Source organism: Mus caroli, unplaced genomic scaffold (genome assembly GCF_978045245.1).
Source record: "Mus caroli unplaced genomic scaffold, Mus_caroli_1 scaffold_3, whole genome shotgun sequence".
Taxonomy (NCBI): domain Eukaryota; kingdom Metazoa; phylum Chordata; class Mammalia; order Rodentia; family Muridae; genus Mus; species Mus caroli.
This window is the reverse complement of record NW_028227258.1, coordinates 152,498,873-152,517,537: the sequence shown is the minus strand read 5'-3', so window position 1 is coordinate 152,517,537 and position 18,665 is coordinate 152,498,873. Positions and strand designations below refer to the sequence as shown.

The 18,665-nt window shown below is 45.9% G+C and overlaps 1 protein-coding gene across 7 annotated transcripts in view; it reads right to left on the bottom strand.

The window, feature by feature from the left end:
- The window catches only part of Tpd52 (tumor protein D52), a 77,621-nt gene that overhangs the window by 2,519 nt on the left and 56,437 nt on the right, over positions 1-18,665 (bottom strand). For 5 of the 7 annotated variants that reach the window (XM_029475460.2, XM_029475459.2, XM_085836029.1 and 2 more), the window contains 5 exons: positions 15,861-16,009; positions 12,608-12,709; positions 11,587-11,613; positions 4,881-4,922; positions 3,408-3,456 (listed from right to left, as the gene is read on the bottom strand). In XM_029475460.2, the coding sequence (XP_029331320.1) occupies positions 3,408-3,456; positions 4,881-4,922; positions 11,587-11,613; positions 12,608-12,709; positions 15,861-16,009 (369 nt within the window). The remainder of the gene's footprint in view (positions 1-3,407; positions 3,457-4,880; positions 4,923-11,586; positions 11,614-12,607; positions 12,710-15,860; positions 16,010-18,665) is intronic. The other 2 variants (XM_085836027.1, XM_021158050.3) reach the window with 1 other exon arrangement.

The window sequence follows — 18,665 nt, the reverse complement described above, 5'->3', positions numbered from 1 at the left end:
TAAGAAACTGTTACAACTCCTTGCAATTCAGTTATGTAAAAGCAAACTCCCAACAACTGGCCCCCTTTCCATTCATCATTCACCTTGCCTCTCCAGTAGAACCAATGAGACCCTTCCACCAAAACAATAATCTTTACATGGTTTCATTTCACTGTTTGCTCCATTACATTCTAAGTAGAAGTGCTTAAAATGTTATGTGCCATAATATTACATTTAAAGATGTGTTTTAAAAAATGTACAGCAACAGCACCTACATCATTGTCTGACCCAGCACATGGAGCCATCGTCCGTCCTTTGGTTCCACAGCATCCGCCTTTCTTCATCCTAACTTCTACATGTGTCTGTATTTGCTCCCATTATGGCATCTGAACTCATCCACTATCCTCTTCTGCCTGGATCTCAACTCCTACCTCTTAACACACTCCCTTCATTGTGCAAGGCTGCCAGTGATGCTTGTAAAACGGACAGAAGAAGGTCCTGACTGGCTTCCATTGCCACAAGACCAGATTGCGATTCCTCAAAAAGACTTTACAGCCTTACACATCTCCAATTATATTACTGAGGCCTTCACTGACTTTCCCTTCCTGTCAGTAGGTGAGGTCTTCCTCCAGGTTTGCATGGTACCCTCTGCTTTGCCTGTCACAGTCGCATGCTCAAACACTCCAGAAACCTGAATCCATCCCAAATCTCAGTGCACAGGCATGGTGATCCTAGACTTAAGTATAATTTGGCAAAATTTTCCCAAGCATGCAACCACAAGTTTCTTTAGCAATAGCAGCTCAATACACTTTGTAAAGTTACTTTTTATGTTTTCATCAGTGCTGGATAGTTTTATGTCAACTTGACACAAACTGCAGTAATGTGAGAGGAGGGAATCTCAATTAACAAAGTGCCTTTATAAAAACAGACTATAGGCAAGATGGCGGGACATCTTCTTACGTAATGACTGATGGGGGAGGACCCAGCCCACCATGGATGGTGCCACCCCTGGGTTCTATGAGAAAACAGTCTGAGCAAGCTATGGTCTCTGTCATGTTTGAGTTCCTGTCCTGGCTTCCTTCAATGAGGGTCTATGATCTGAAAATGTAAGCCAAATAAACCCTTGCTTTGGGTCATGGTGTTTCATCACAACAATAGTAACGCTAACTAAGACATCATCTAAATGATGTTAAGTCATATTTGACCAGTGGACTATAGTCTACAGAATGTTAATACAGCAAGCAACTGGGCAGTCCTCACTATCTCTGGAATCAAATGAACATTAGTTCCTGATTTCTGACGAGCTATTTCAAACACTAACACTCAGGACAGATGGGAGGTGAGGCAGAGGAGTTGACAGTCTTGAGATCTGAGTCACAGCAACCTTGACTCTTCATTGTGGCTTGTTTTCAGATGTATGACTCGGCCCTGAGATTCTGAATGGAGCCAGTCTCATGGACCGCTCTGGAACCACGAGTGTGACACTTACATGCTGAGCAACATGCCAAGAATTATGTGAGGACCCTAAACAGTATTGTTGAACAAAAGGAAGGGTTCCTGCAATCATGGGTTCACATACATAAAGCTGGAAGACTGTGTATGCAGTGTGATCTCAGAAAACAGCTATGCATTTACATGAGAAGAATCCAGACCACTGGATATCACCCCTCAGTAAGCATGTCCTGCCTTTGTGATGTCAGACACTTTTAAAGATAAGTGACTCTTCTAATGTCTCGAAGACTAAACTAAATATGAGCTTTAAAATATATTTTCTTGAATAAGGTCTGACTCTGTAGTACTACCCAGCAGGCTCATTTAATAATAATAATAATAACAATAATAATAATCAGCTCCAAGTATACCCACTATACTGATCAGGACTAGATAAAGAAATAATCATACAGGCCATACACAAATACCACAGAATAGAACATCAGGAATTCTATCACCTGGATATCATTTGTGATTCTAACAGCTGCTAAGTTTGTTTTGTTTTGTGTTGTTTTGTGTTGTTTTGCTTTGCTTTGTTTTGTTCTCGAAACAGGGTTTCTCTGTGCAGCCCTGACTGTCCTGGAACTTACTCTCTAGACCAGGCTGGCCTCGAACTCAGACATCTGCCTGCCTCTGCCTCCCAAGTGGTGGGATTAAAAGCGTGTGCCACCACTGCCCAGCTCAGCTGCTAAGTTTTTGTTTGCTTGGTTTTTTCTGTGTGTTTGTTGTTTGGTTTTGGTGGTTTTGTGACAGGCTAGCATTCCACTATCTCTGCAGCCCAGGCTAGCATTCCACTATCGGCAATCCTCACGCCTCAGCCTCCAAGGGCTCAGATTACATGCATGAGCCACTACCCCCCAATTCTCAGAGGTGATAACTTTGTAATCATCTTGGAGATAATGCAATTTATAAAGGTAATCATTATGAAAGAATATGTGCCGCCAATAGGGGGACTAAAGGAGGTAGGTATGATCAAAAGACACTTTATAATGTGCAAAATTGCTAGACAGTAAATAAATATCTTTAAAAATAATAAGTCAGTAACTACTAAATGACATTCATGAAGTCAACAGAATTAACAGATTATACAACAATTAAGGATAAAGTATCCAATATAAGGCATATATAAACAGACATCATATACAACGAAGATGCACAATATTCAATAGCAAAGGAAAATGTCTGGGTGGGTTTCAAAGCATAACAGCTCAGGCTGTGTGGAAAATCAAACATTTCAATATTCTCTACTTTCTAGACAAAAAAAAAGCTAGAGCAAATTTTGTGCAATTCTAAGAATATTTGAAATAAAGCAAATGACTAAATAATTGTTGTTTTAAGTTATCCATTCTGTGTAGCATGCTACAACACATGCTCAAAAGCAAAAAACAAAAAACCTACAAAACTGTGTGTGGTGAGACCTAGGGCAGCCGTGTGCTATGACACCAGTGTGTCGTGAGACCTAGGGCAGCCGTGTGCTATGACACCAGTGTGTCGTGAGACCTAGGGCAGCCGTGTGCTGTGACACCAGTGTGTCGTGAGACCTAGGGCAGCCGTGTGCTGTGACACCAGTGTGTCGTGAGACCTAGGGCAGCCGTGTGCTGTGACACCAGTGTGTCGTGAGACCTAGGGCAGCCGTGTGCTGTGACACCAGTGTGTCGTGAGACCTAGGGCAGCCCTGTGCTGTGACACCAGTGTGTCGTGAGACCTAGGGCAGCCGTGTGCTGTGACACCAGTGTGTCGTGAGACCTAGGGCAGCCGTGTGCTGTGACACACACCAGTGTGTCGTGAGACCTAGGGCAGCCGTGTGCTGTGACACCAGTGTGTCGTGAGACCTAGGGCAGCCGTGTGCTGTGACACCAGTGTGTCGTGAGACCTAGGGCAGCCGTGTGCTGTGACACACACCAGTGTGTCGTGAGACCATTCATCCTTTTACTTGCCTTTAAATTTTCAACTTTTTCTTCAAATGACTTGAAAGTTGGGGAGTTTCTATGGAGACAAAAAAAAAAAAAAAGTAAAATTACAAGCACTATGAAAAAGTTAGCTATCTGAAGCAGCAGTGAGTGACCACATTTCTCTTTGCTGTCATTCACAATTAGCAATAGGCCAGGGACTTATCCGGATGTGTGTGCACAGGTGTCAGCATGTACACTTACCATGGAAGACCAGCTTTTGAGCTAGCATGTCTACCAGACTGCTTTTAAGTTCATGAAAATGGCTACTCTGAGCTATAATTGATGCTGTCATACAGACATGTACAGAAAGAACAAAGCCAGGCAAGACCAGCTCTGTCATTTCCTTCCCTAGCAATGCATCAGAATGCAAGGAAATGCCACCATGAACCCAGGCCCTGTGCTTTAGAACTCTGGTTTAGCAACTCCTCTTGCAAGGCATTTGCACACCACTCCAGCAAGACAAGCAAACTGTGTGAGGCCCGCTTACTAGAATCTCAAGTCCACAGACCACTGTCAGAGAAGAAAAGGACCAGAAGAGATCGGAGTTCAGAAACTTAGGTTTCCTCCACACTCTGGGCTTCTGTCTCTCACCCATGGGCTCCTCCTATCCATGGGACCTTAAATACCCAGTCTGTGGAGCATGGCCATCCCCACCCCACCCCAACCACAGGCCAGCTGCAGCTGCAGCTCTCAAGGACTTCCTAGGAAAATGAATTCTCAGGCGCCCCAACCTGTTCTAGAGTCAGAAACCCTAGGGGTGTGTTCAGCATGTAGCACTGTGTCTACCCTTCTGGGTGATTCCAACATAGACTCAAGTCCAAGCCAAGGATTTATACAGCTAGGCTCTGCCAAAGGCCCACAGATGACAGCTGGCTCTAAGGCCATCCTGGGATGATGGGGGCAGAGTGGAGGGTAGAAGCAGGGAGTTGAGGGGGTTGTAACCAAAGTTGACATAGACAGAGAAGAGCCAAAATCACCCTGAGCCACAGAGGGGCTTCCTTCTTCACTGGCATGTGTTTTCCAACTCAAATGCTTTCTGGTAAAGATTTTATAAAATGAAATTGAAATAGTAATTCTTTAAGAAAAAAAAAAAAAACAGCTGGGCATTGGTGGCACATGCCTTTAATCCCAGCACTTAGGAGGCAGAGGCAGGCCTATTTCTGAGTTCGAGGCCAGCCTGGTCTACAAAGTGAGTCCGGGACAGCCAGGGCTACACAGAGAAACCCTGTCTCGAAAAAAAAAAAAAAAAAAAAAAAAAACAAACAAACAAACAGAATTTCACATTTTGGATCTCGTGAATCTATCCCAACATGGAAGAACAATAACTGCAAACTTCAACGGTATTAAAGGCACAGCATATTTGAAGTAGAATTCTAGTTTTCTACTCAGTGGCTTGGGTTAAACATCAAAAAAAAAAAAAAAAAATGGCAGGGAGCATCTTGTAAAGACATACTTTACCTCATAGCAGGCATGCTAATCGAGTGCTGAATGGAGCGGATACTGAGAGGCAGCGTTAAAGAGAGACAGAAACAGGTTAGTGAGACGCTCGTCACACTTTCTAATAAATAAAGCTTTCTGACAGTTCATTGTCTTGGCACTGTGAATAACGATCTGCTTTTTTGAGGTGGCAGGAAGATGTCAAAGTTATTCTAAAGGAATTTACTTTTGGGGCTATTCATGAGCCAAATGCATCCCGATCATTCTGAGAGCCAAGAAGACAGCCCTTGCGCTGCGAGAGCTGCAAAGATGTGCTTTCCCGGCTCTACACAGCAGCATAGCTCGGAAGAGAGGTGGGAAGCAGAGGTAACAGCAGAAAACGGAGATGGGAGTGTGGCTCTTTAGACATCCTGGGTGTCCATCACCTCCCCTCAAAAGTGTGAGTGTGCACGCACACACGTGTACACACACACACACACATACAAGTAAGCCCCTGAAAAGCCACAGGGGTCATCTTTCTCTAGGTATTTGTTTCTAGGCTGGAACAAGCCGGTTTCTAAATCCACCCCCCAGGATTTGATGACTCTAAGCTATTACAAATGCCACACAGCACTCCTTAGCAATAACAGTAGCTGCTCTTCAATAAGAGACAGTTAGCCTTGATCTCAAGACTTCCTAGAAGACACTCACGTACCACAGAGTTCTCCATATTCTGGGGTTTAACTTGTACCCCACAAGAGCACATACAGCCCACTGACCGACAAAGCTTTAAGCCTGATCTCCCCTAGATTTTCCTAGACACCATCTTACCAGCTGAAAAAGATCTTCATTCTTGGGCTTCTATTAAAAACAAAACAAAACCCATAGTGCTATAGTGCTATTTCACTATATTTCAAAATATTCAGAATATTTTGGTCACTAGCATAGCTTTTTGGTAAGTAATCTTTCCTTTGGATAAAGCGAACAGTTCAAGTATTAATCTTCAATAACATTTAAAATACTGTGTGTGTTTTTTACTGCATGTCTTCGATGTTACAGATAGCAATGTATTATTTCTACCTGGATATTACTATGTAATTTATGATCCTGATGTACAGCAGAATAAGAAAGCTCTGTGTTCAGAGTCAGGACACCTCGGGTTGTGCTCTCTTCTGTCACACAGTAAGTTCTCGGCGAGTGCTGTGGCTGGAATGCGCGGGAGGAGGGAGCCAACAGTACAGTTCTTCTAATTGGCCTTAGGAAGCATACTGTTCCCACAATAAAATAGAGAATGAAAAGTGATCCTTCTAAATGCTTAACGACAGAACTTGAATCATCACATGGATTACCTTGGGCCCTTCTAATAAAAAAAAAAAAAAAAAGGAGGAGGAGGAAGAGGAGGAGAAACAGCCTGGAAGCCACACTCCCACAAGACACCTGTGACCCTAACTCCTATGACAGAGCAGTGGACACCACCCACCACTTCTCCCCTGTCAGTCTGCAGACTGTTGGCACTGTATGGGATGTGGGAGCTGCAACAAGATCATCACCCTGACATGGGACAGGAAGTGGCTGTCTCAGATGGATCTCGGAGCTGGAGAGCCAATCCAATTTAAAGGCTATGGAGGAATGGTCAGACCTCGGAAGAACTGTAAGAACTGAGAGAAAGCCTGTTTGGGAGCACAGGCAGGATGAGAATGGAGAGAGAAACGGTCATGCAGGGGAGGGCAGGGAAGGAGAAGACAGACTTTCCCATTTCCTAGGCACCACCTCAGTTCCCAAGGCTTTCCCAGAAGTCGGCTGGTTTCAGTAGGGCTGGGCTCGTCTCTCCCCACTCTAAACAGTTTTGTATTTATGCAAAGCATTCTCTTTTTTGCACTGAGTGAAGGCACATCAGTTTCTGCTCAACAAAAACATTATTCCCTAGAATGCACACTGCAGGAGAAGCCTCTGGCCACAGAAGGTGAGGAGCGGCCAAAATCCATAATCATGGGATTAGCTCTTAGCTCATCATTCGATGATATTAACAAAATGAGAAGTTATATGAGAAGCCTGCCTCTCCAAGAGGAAACATACTCATGTCAGAAATGTTGGTAGTGAATGTTGTCCAGAATCTACAAAGGTCCAGTTTTTCATTTTTCATTTTTGTTTTATATAATAAAAATCATTTACTTTGTAGAATGACTGAATTTTGAAGGTTATAGGAAGGCATAGATGGTGTTCTTCTTTGTCTCCAAGTTAAAATAGAAGACAAACTCAAAATTTATTGACTGTTTTTGACTTTTGATAATGACTTCAGTCTCAGAGTGTGTGTGTGTGTCTGTCTGTCTGTCTCTCTCTCTCTCCCTCTCTCCTTAACCCCCCTCTCAATATCAACATTCTCAGTTCTAGCTCTATAGCCTACAATGAGTCTGACACGTAGTCAGCATTTCACAAGTACAGCAGAATGAATTTAACTAAAACTGGGAAATGTGAATGGGAAAGGTATGGAAAGATTACACTGATTTAGTTCCTAACTAAAACATACCCTTCCACAGAGGATGGAAAAGATTTCTTTTCTCAGGAAGGGTGGAAGTTTTCAGTAAAAAGGAACTGTCTAGAAGAACCTTAATAAACGCCCAAAACAAATAAAAATATTGAGATACATACATATATATACACACACACACACAATACACACACACATACACACACTCATCTGAAAGGAAAATTTCTTGTGAATTATGAAATGCTAACCCATAACACAAAATGAGTTATGGGTTAGCATTTCTTCTTAAATCTATAAGAAATGAAACAGTGAGTCCTCCCAGGATGCTATGAGAGTATCGCGTGAGTGTGTTGCAATGTAGCAGTGGTTAAAATCAGAAGGTTCTTGTCAAGGTTTTTCCACATTAATAAAAGCATAACTCAAATGTGCTGCCTGTATAGAACACAGCAAAAAAAAAAAGCTGGAAACATGCTTCTAGGGGTTGTCTATGATTATCGCCAGGGGCCTCGAGGGTCAGTGCCACTATCTGGTCTCACCAGGACACCAGCCTGGCTGAGCTCTTACTTTCAAGCCCTCCAAACCACCCATTCTCATACTTCCTTCCCACCCCACTGCATCTCTCCTCTCCTTCACTGCCTCTCTACCATCCCTCCTCCCTAACCGAGGAAATCTCAAATGTTAACTCGTTAACTTTATCATGCTTTAAAAAAGCAAAACTGATGTTGAATCTATGAATGCTGAGGAACTTGGGAGAAACAGTTAATGGGATTAAACCATCTGCTTCAGAGTGGCTGGTAAAAGGGGTCTTGGGGGTCCACCCTCTTAGCTCCCCACCCCAACCCCCAGAAGCGGTCAGGCTGCCAGGGCCCAGTAACAGCCCTATCTCCTTGGGTAACTCCTGGAGAAATGTGGCCAGAATTTATCTTGATGGCCCTCATGATCTTAAAGATGTAATTTTCCCTGCATGTCAGAAACCACGGAACCAGACTGAGTGACCTGTAAGAACTGCAAACTCTGAAGGAGAACCTTTTCTCTCGTTTCCAAGTTTTCACCAGAAGACTTGATGTCTACAGATTGATACACACTGTCTGTCAGTGAAACCAAGACAAGCATTGACAACACTCCCTGAAAGTTCACCGAGCATTGTGGGAGAGGAGACAGAAAGAATCTGAGGACTGGGAGAAGGCTGTGAAATGCCATTTGGTAAGCCTGGACCTATGATGGCATTCACTCACTCACAGGAGCCATGGCTACTGAGACTAGACCTTCACCTTCCTGACAGCCACTGCAGCAGCGAGGAGCCATGGGGCCCGTGCTGGGCTACTGGCAGTGAAGAAGCTAGAGACATGAGGACGCTGAGAAACAGCCTGAAGTGAGCTGCCACCTGGGGTCTGTGGCGATCTCCACAGACCCTGGAACCACCAAAGGGCATTCCTACTCTGTGCTGCAACCTGAGACCATGTTGACGTCCAATGGCTGAACAGAGCTGGCTCCACCCCTCACTGGCTATCACACTGGAAAGAGCAGGCCTGCACCACACCTGGGCAGCCCAGTAGAGCTGGTCCTGGTGGTAAGCTATGCCTTGCAGTGGGGTGTTCCTCCACACCACCACACCACCTCACCACCTCACCACCTCACCACCACACCACCTCACCACCTCACCACCACACCACCACACCACCTCACCACCTCACCACCACACCACCTCACCACCACACCACCTCACCACCACACCACCTCACCACCTCACCACCTCACCACCTCACCACACCACCACACCACCACACCACCTCACCACCACACCACCACACCACCACACCACCTCACCACCTCACCACCACACCACCACACCACCTCACCACCTCACCACCTCACCACCTCACCACCTCACCACCTCACCACCTCACCACACCACCACCTCACCACCTCACCACCTCACCACACCACCACCTCACCACCTCACCACCTCACCACACCACCTCACCACCTCACCTCACCACCTCACCACCTCACCACCACACCACCTCACCACCTCACCACCACACCATACCACCTCACCACCACACCACCTCACCACCTCACCACACCACCTCACCACCTCACCACCACACCACCTCACCACCACACCACCTCACCACCTCACCACCTCACCACCTCACCACACCACCACACCACCTCACCACCTCACCACCTCACCACACCACCTCACCACCACACCACCTCACCACCTCACCACACCACCTCACCACCTCACCACCACACCACCTCACCACCACACCACCTCACCACCTCACCACACCACCTCACCACCTCACCACCACACCACCTCACCACCACACCACCACACCACCTCACCACCTCACCACCTCACCATACCACCTCACCACCACACCACCTCACCACCACACCACCTCACCACCACACCACACCACCTCACCAACTCACCACCTCACCACACCACCTCACCACCACACCACCACACCACCTCACCACCACACCACCACACCACCTCACCACCACACCACCTCACCACCTCACCACACCACCACACCACCTCACCACCTCACCACCACACCACCTCACCACCTCACCACCTCACCACTTCACCACCTCACCGAGAACAGGAGAGTGGCTCCCATATAAATATTTATAGTCTCAGAATAAATGAATGCTGTACATGTTTAATCTCAATTTTGTTTCTTATTGTTTCTTTCTTATTCTTATTATTGTCTTATTCTTTCTGACTTCTTTTCCCATCATGCATATGAAGACAGAAATATAACGAAACCCTCTGTGCTTGTGAACGTCCTTGCAGTTCATTGCATATTCTTGTTTTTACTCCAGATAATGGAGTTACTGGTGGCTTCTCTGAGGTCTAAATATTAAACTAGAAAGTGTTCATGAAGCTTGGTCCTCTGGACAAAGCCTGAGAACAGGCCCTGGTGGCACAGGTTAGGGAGAGCTGGACAAAGCCTGAGAACAGGCCCTGGTGGCACAGGTTAGGGAGAGCTGGACAAAGCCTGAGAACAGGCCCTGGTGGCGCAGGTTAGGGAGAGCTGGTGGACTGATCAACTCGGCTACTAGGCTCAGATCCAGGGCTTTGGACCACCCCCATATCTACCCCATCTATGAACTGCTGGAGCATGTGAAGGGGCCGGTCCTACAGATCCAAAGCTGACGTATCTCATGACACAAGGCAACAACAGGACATCTGAGAGGAGTCCAGGTAGGGATCTAGTACTAGTGGTGTTGCAGAAGCCAGAGGCCTCTAACCAGACTCACTGCAATGAGCATTTGTAGTAAAGCTGTGTGGACCAAAGGGTGCACTGTGTGGCACACTGTGACACACTGCAGCTTTCACAGCAAAATTTCATTTTCTCTTTTGTTTTGGTGGGGGATGATGCAGGGGCAGAGGGCAGATACAAGGAGATGGGGACTGAGAGGGGTTGGGATGCATGGTGTGAAAGTCACAAAGAGTCAATAAAAAGCAAAAAAAAAAAAAAATTAAAAATAACAACTGGAAAAGGGAGACAAAGGGGGAAAAAAAACAGTAGCAGCTGCTCATGGGCTGCAGTGAGAACAAGGCTCCCCTAAAATGATGATGCGCCCCACTCGGAAGAGAGATGGAAACCAGATGCCCGTCCTGTTATTCTTTAAGCATCTTGTCTTCTCCAATACCTGCACATATACCCAGAGTCTGCACAAGAGAGGGAAGGTGGGCTCAGCATCACAGGACCCCCACAGGCACGACTGGCACTTGCTCACTGACACATCATCCCATGTGCACAAATAATAAAACAGTAAAGTACTCTAATAAACCAAATATGGAAAAGTACACAGTGAGCAAGATCTCACATGTCAGGAGCACTGTAGCCTTTACAAGATAAAAGAGACGGTACCCGCGCAGTCGATTATAATTACACAACAGGACCCACGGAAGGGGAATTCCAGTATCCTTACAAAAGCATCAAAAGCAAACTATCAGACTTGAAAAGGGAGAAATTCTGTATGCCAAGGTAAAATTGATAATAATAATTAAAACTTCAAAAGTCATTTCCATAGCCCGCGTGCCGTGGCGGCAGAGTCTTCTTGTAAGGGTTCGTTATGCATGGCACACAAGCGACCCTCCTGGGAATTAGAATGCACTCAAGAGGAAGGTCCCAAGAGGGTACTCGGGAGTGTCCACAGAGGCAGCACATCTAACCTCACACACATTTCACACGACTGCCAGGCAGCAGCAGGGGTTCAAACTCTCCTTACCTAAACGAATGTGAGAAAGCTTGCAATCTGTAAGAAGCCAGAGGAAGCGTTAAAACAGAAAGGAAGTTCTGATGGGTCTATCACAATTAAATAACCTGCTTTCCTAAGGGCGCATGATTTACATAGCCCTTATAACACTACAGATTCGGTCAACATTAAAAGAAGTAAGGGCACTAGCAGGTGCCCCCCCCTCAGAAAATGTGTCGCTATGATATTAAGCTTAGAACAATGTAACTCTCAAATATAATGCATGAGGAAACAGATTTTAATACACAGTATAATATACTGATGCAACAAACTCATTCAACTAACAAATTCTGGTTGTAAAACCTATTTTTCTCCACAAATAAAGCATACAGACTCATGCAGTCTAGGCACAGAAAAAGACAAACAGAAAGTGCGCACACTAATGCAGGCACAGGCGATGTAAGGATGTTGACTATGCTCGCGCTATTTAGCCACAGGGGAAGATGGAGGCACGAAAGCACCATGAAGTGGTTTTACCAAAATGACAAGGAAACTGTGCACACTCATCTCAAATACAAACACACAATTTGAAAGAAGAAACTCAAAATCAGAAAACCTGAGTGCAAACGTTGGCAAAGCTGCTGGGTTAGTACAAACCAGCACTCACATGAGCACCTTGGAGCCACATCATGACACAAATGTCACACACAGACAGGGAAGCCCAAGCGTGCACTCCCATGCTCTTGTACTCATCCCCGGAAAGGCACCTGGCTCTGCCCACAACCACACATTTGCAAACACCACAGACGCACTGGTAGCAGGATCAAGGACTGAAATGCGACAGTTTGCAACCAGAATTTTCCAACAGCCCTTAAAGGGACTCACAAGATGCTCATTTTGGAGGTTAGAGTAGTAGGTCTTGAAGAATTCAGGCAAGCACTTCGGGCCTTGCTTTGAAGGAGTACCCTCCCCCTCTCTAACAGAGGAGAACCCAGCAGTACCCAGACCCAGAGGCAGAGAGGGACCAACAGCAACCAGGGAAAGGCACACATACTTCACGTCTTCCAGCTTTTTGGTGATGACTGAGCCAACCGATGAAAATGCAGCGGAGGCCTTCTGCCCAGCTTGCGATAGAGTTTCAGATGTCTTCTTGTATCTAGAGTCAATTATGAATGAAGAACAGGGGGGAGAAATGTCAGCTAGGCTTTTTCTGTAAATTCTTTCTGGCACAGTGGTCATCACCTGTGGAAGAACTCAAGAACAAAACAGTTTTAAGAACTTCTAACGTTCTCTATAATCATCAGGCAACAACAGTCCTTCCATCACGTTCTTCTGGTGCCCTGGACAGAGGCAGGAAAGGAATGAACCGAGCAGTTAGGGTGGGGCTGGCAAAACTCGTGTGTCCTCCCCCCCCCCAAAAGAAAAGCAGTACACATACTAAAAATTCTATAAGGCCAGGGCCTGAGCAAGCAGGTCAGGCAATAAAGTGCTTGCCTTCCAAGCCCAAGGGCCTGAGTTTGAGACCCCAGAACCCACGTTAAAAAAAAGCTGGTAGTTCTGGCCTGTAATTCAAGTGTTGGGAGAGATGGACAAAAGGGTCCGAGGTTCACTGGCCAGCCACTTGATGAGTTCCAGGCCAAAAACTGCAGATGGCTGGCCCCTGAGGAAATGTACTGAAGCTGTCCTCCTCTTCCCTTGCACATGTGAGTGCTGCAGGGAAGCACATTCGGAGACCAGGGAAATCCTCTGTGATCACTTCAATATTAGAACCAATCTTTCGGGGCAACCTGAGGCTCTGTTTCCAGGCCACAGTTGCTTATGTCTGGCTCAAGAATAAATTATCTTTTCTTTCCCTCTAGAGAAAAGCTGTATTTTAGGTCAACAAGCTAAAACCAATCACGAAACAAAACTGAACATGAGCCCGAGTTTGAAGCCTCCCCTTTCTTTCCCCCTTTCTACATCAGCCAAACAAAGCACATTGTAAATCTGGTTCCTCGGATGCTTTGACAGTGTTACCTCACAGAAAGTAGTCACGAGCAAGCGGAGAGCGCACATACTGTAGCATCCAAACTAATGTCACGAGCGTTAGTTGGTGGAGCTACCACATAAGCCCTTGACTGACTTTCAATGTATAAATAAGATACTAATACAGAAAACTATTATGACATTTACTGTAACACTAAAATGGAAATGATCACTCCACTTTATCATACCAACCAAACATGGAACCTATCATCAAAAGGGTCAACCCTCTCCACTTCAGAAATTAGTGCTGGGGCATTGTTTTTGCTATTGCTGTGATTTTTTTGTTGTGTTTACTTTTGTTTGTTTTGTTTTATTTCTTTCTACATCTAGATCAAATACTGGGAACAAGCACTGCTCCTGGTTAGTGCAGTCAAAGATTAGTTCCTCGGATGTTCTTCTCTGCCAACTAACATGAGAAAAGATTTTAAAAAAGACAATGTAGTGATAGAGCATTGCTAGATGAGCAAGGCCACGGGTTTGAGTCCCAGTACAGGACGAAGGAAGAAGAAGAGGTGGTCAGGATCCCCTCATGTACTGTCAAGTGAGCAGTTACTGTAACTGTTGTCTCGATCAAACACGAAAGGCACCTACTGCCAGAAGCCTGCCCCTCCCCCGCCAGCACAGTAATGATGCTAGATCATAATCTGTGTGATCACAAAAGCAAAAATCTTAAGGACTGGCCTCTGCTCTTAGCACATATGAGACACTGTGGTGGGACAACCTTGAGCTATTAGAGCAAAGGAAAAAAAAATGCCATCTCCGCAGATGGCCAGAACCGAGTTCAAATCCTGATCCCACCACTCTGCGTGACTGTAATCTCCAAATGTCACTTACTTGAGCCCATTCCTTATTTGGAGTTCCCTCATCATCCAATCTGCTGGCTTACACTGAGAACTAATAACTCTCAGCAAGTAGAAACGTAATACGGACCCCTCCCTATACTGATACTGATAGAATTGATAGTTCTAAAATCACCAGTGGATGCCAACAGTCACAGCTCACACTGACCCCAATCAACTCCATGTCTTCTCCTACAGGACCACTAAGTAACTAAGGGCCAGGCAATATGGTGGTTTGACTAGGAACCGCCCTCCTCAGGCTCATGTATTTAATTAAATGCCTTGCTGTAGGGAGTGGCTATTAGGAGATGTGGTCTTGTTGGAGGAAGTAGAGTTGGGCTTCAAGGTCTTAGATGTTCAAACTAGGCCTAGGGTCATTTTCACTTCTGCTGCCTGTGGATCAAGATGGAGAACTCTCTGCTCCTTCTCCAGCACTATGCCTGCCTGCACACTGCCATGCTTCTCACCATGATGGCAATGGACTGAACCTCTGAAGCTGTAAGCCAGCCCTGATTAAATGTTGTCCTTTCTAAGAGTGTATGTGTCACGGTGTGTGTCTCTTCACAGAGATGGAACCCTTACTAAGACAGGTGGAATATACACCATGGACACACTGGGAAGGAGATGAATGTGTCCCAAGCTGTACATAAGATGTCAGGAGATTTTGTCATGTTTACAGCATGGAATTTAAAATGTATTCATCACAGTGCCCCCAATGGAGAAGCTAGAGAAAGTACCCAAGGAGCTAAAGGGATCTGCAACCCTATAGTTGGAACAATATGATGTACTATCCAGTACCCCGGAGCTCTTGTCTCTAGCTGCATATGTATCGAAAGATGGCCTAGTCGGCCATCACTGGAAAGAGAGGCCCATTGGACTTGCAAACTTTATATGCCCCAATATAGGGGAATGCCAGGGCCAAAAGAATGGGAATGGGTGGGTAGGGAAGTGGGGGGCGCTATGGGGGACTTTTGGGATAGCATTGGAAATGTAACTGAGGAAAATATGTAATAAAAATATTAAAAATTAAAAAATAAATAAATAAATAAATAAATAAAATGTATTCATTTTATGTCTAAAATTTTCCATTTAATATTTTCTGGCCATGTGGAACTAAAACCTCAGGAAGAAGAGAGAGAAGGAGAAGGAGGAGGAGGAAGAAGAAGAGGAAGGGAGAGAAGACAACAACACAGAAAGGGAAAAAACAACTATCCAACATTTTTCAAACTTGAAAACAGTTCCCTCAACCTGTACATGACATTCTATTCTTTAGAATATTCTGGAAAACCAAAATTAGAAACGAGTTGGGTACTTTGAAAGAACTGGAAAGAAAAGGCTGTGTGGTCCAAAGAGAAAGCATGGGAACATCCTCCTCCTCGCCCCAAAGACAAGACGACAAAGCCCTTTCCGCTGACTAGAAGCATGACAATCCGGGGAACATACGCATTGGTTGCCGTCACGTCTTGCCACCCTTTGGCAATGTTCTGCTTGAACTCCTGAAGCGAGGAGATGCCAAGCTTCCGCTTGAGCTCGGCGAGATGCTTCTCTTTTGCGGCCAATACTTGGGACAGAGTCTGGATTTCTTCTTCTACCTACAGGAAGCAGGGTCAAGGAGGAAACACAGTGAGAAGCGGTTCTGTAAATTATTAAGGACATCAAAGCAAGCCATGCACTGATGCTATCGTCGCTTCTGGGGGTGGTATGTTTGTTCATTTGAGGCAAAGAGTCCCACCATGTGTCTTTGGCTGGATGGAACTCTCTATGTAGACCAGGCTGGCCTCAAATTCACAGAGATCCACCTGCCTCTGCCTCTCTGCCTCTGCCTCTCTGCCTCTCTGCCTCTCTGCCTCTGCCTCTCTGCCTCTGCCTCTCTGCCTCTGCCTCTCTGCCTCTGTCTCTCTGCCTCTGTCTCTCTGCCTCTGTCTCTCTGCCTCTGCCTCTCTGCCTCTGCCTCTCTGCCTCTCTGCCTCTGTCTCTCTGCCTCTGTCTCTCTGCCTCTGTCTCTCTGCCTCTGTCTCTCTGCCTCTCTGCCTCTGCCCCTCTGCCCCTCTGCCCCTCTGCCCCTCTGCCTCTCTGCCTCTGCCCCTCTGCCCCTCTGCCTCTCTGCCCCTCTGCCTCTCTGCCTCTGTCTCTCTGCCTCTGCCTCTCTGCCTCTGCCTCTGTCTCTCTGCCTCTGACTCTCTGCCTCTCTGCCTCTGCCTCTCTGCCCCTCTGCCTCTCTGCCTCTGCCCCTCTGCCCCTCTGCCTCTCTGCCTCTGCCCCTCTACCTCTGTCCCTCTGCCCCTCTGCCTCTGCCCCTCTGCCTCTGCAGTCCTAGGATTAAAGTTGTGTACCACCACACATGACTACACTTAATTTTTCATTAATTTGGCTGTCTCTTCCTAAACAAAGTTGTTCAGTAAGCAGAGCAAATAAGGCTGTCTCCAGCCAATCTACTCTGTCTGTCCCTGGTTGTCCTGCTCTGTTAACTCGAGTCACCTGAGCACCACTGTGCTGACCTCTTCCCTACCAGATGCTGCTACTGGGCTGCCTGTCCGAAAAAGCTGCTGTTTATATCAAGTAATCTCCGTCCCCCACCAAAAGATGTACAACCAGTCTTCTTTCATAGTGGATCTGCCAAAACCGCAGTCATATGAATTAAGCAGCATCCACTAGGGCCTTGCACCATGTGAGTCCCCATCCTAGAATAGGCATCCCACAGCTACGGGTTAGCAATGATATGAAATGATAGGATATGAAAGGGTTAGCCTGATAAGAAAGAAGAGTCGGCCTTAGCAGACTGTCTCTCTTAGGAGACTTTGAAAGGACAAGATAACGGAGGAAGAAGCTGAAGGCAGAAGCACTGAGTGTGAGTGAGATCGTGAGACATAGGAGCCTTAACACCCAAAGGAGAAGAGAAGGCTGCACCAGAAAGGTGGCGTCGCAGCATGAGACAGACACACCATGTGGAAACAGAACATTGAAAAGAGGGATCCTGAGGCCTATTCATCAAGACCCTTGTACAAGCTCGTCCAAGGCTGCTGCTCAGCCTCAGCCCCACGTGACCTGCAGCACAAGGCAGTAATTCCAAAGCTAAGAAGATTTAGGAAAACAACAAACAGCTTTGCTGAGTCAGTTTCAACCGAAAAATACATCTACTAGACTCAAGTGATATGCTGCTTAACAATGGAGAGAAGAGTAAATAGAATCTAAAGAGGGGGGCAGAGAGGGGGGAGAATACATATGACAAGTGTGTCAGCACAGCACTGAGACTGCACTAATGGGCAAGAGAGTACAAAATAAAGGCATGATTCTCTGTGCTCAATCTTAGACATAACTGTAGGTTGCTCAGTTATATACTGAAGAGTAGACCATGAGAAGGAAAGGGCAAGAGAGTAAGATCAAATATAGTCCAAAATCAGGCAGTGGTCAGGCAGTAGCAGTGATGCGGAGCCAGAGCCTCACCCAGGTTTTCAGACCTCAGCAGCGGGGGCAAACGACTCCCCTCAGCCTTTCACATCAAGGCTTGCACAGTGTCGCGCGCCCCTTGCTTTTGTTGGTTAGCGTATGCTGCTGCTACAACATATCTGGCAGCTTTAATCTCTTCTTCCGATAGGGTGGGCAAGGGAGGGCACGAACTTGAGCGTAGGTGAATGTAAATGGTGGAAAGAAACGTGTGCGAGAAAGTTGGCTGTGGGGGTGGTGCAGCAAGGGAGGGTGTGGTGCTGAGCACCAAGGATAAACACACAGCAAGGGGACACAAGTCAGAATCAGAAATCAAATGCTTTTGACAAATGCGTCAAGAGACCTTGGTGGGGTAAAACAAGGATTTTTGTCCCAACAAATACAACTCAGATAACTGGTTTCCATATGCAAAAGAATAAAGGTGTACGTACGTACACACACACACACACACACACACACACACACACACACACTCCTCACGTTGCTCAGAAAGCTGTATATAACTGCTAACCTGTATATAACTGCTAACCTGTATATAACTGCTAACCTGTATATAACTAACTGCTAACCTGTATATAACTAACTGCTAACCTGTATATAACTGCTAACCTATATATAACTAACTGCTAACCTATATGACCCTAAGAGTAAAACATGGAGTCAAATCTTCAAAACCTTAGTTAGGCTTTTTTTTTTTTTTTTTTAAGATATAACACGGTACAAGCAACCAGGGAGAAAAAGCATTAAAAACCAAAGTTTGGCAAAGAGAATCAGGAGGTTGAAGTGTACAAGCCACTCTGGGCT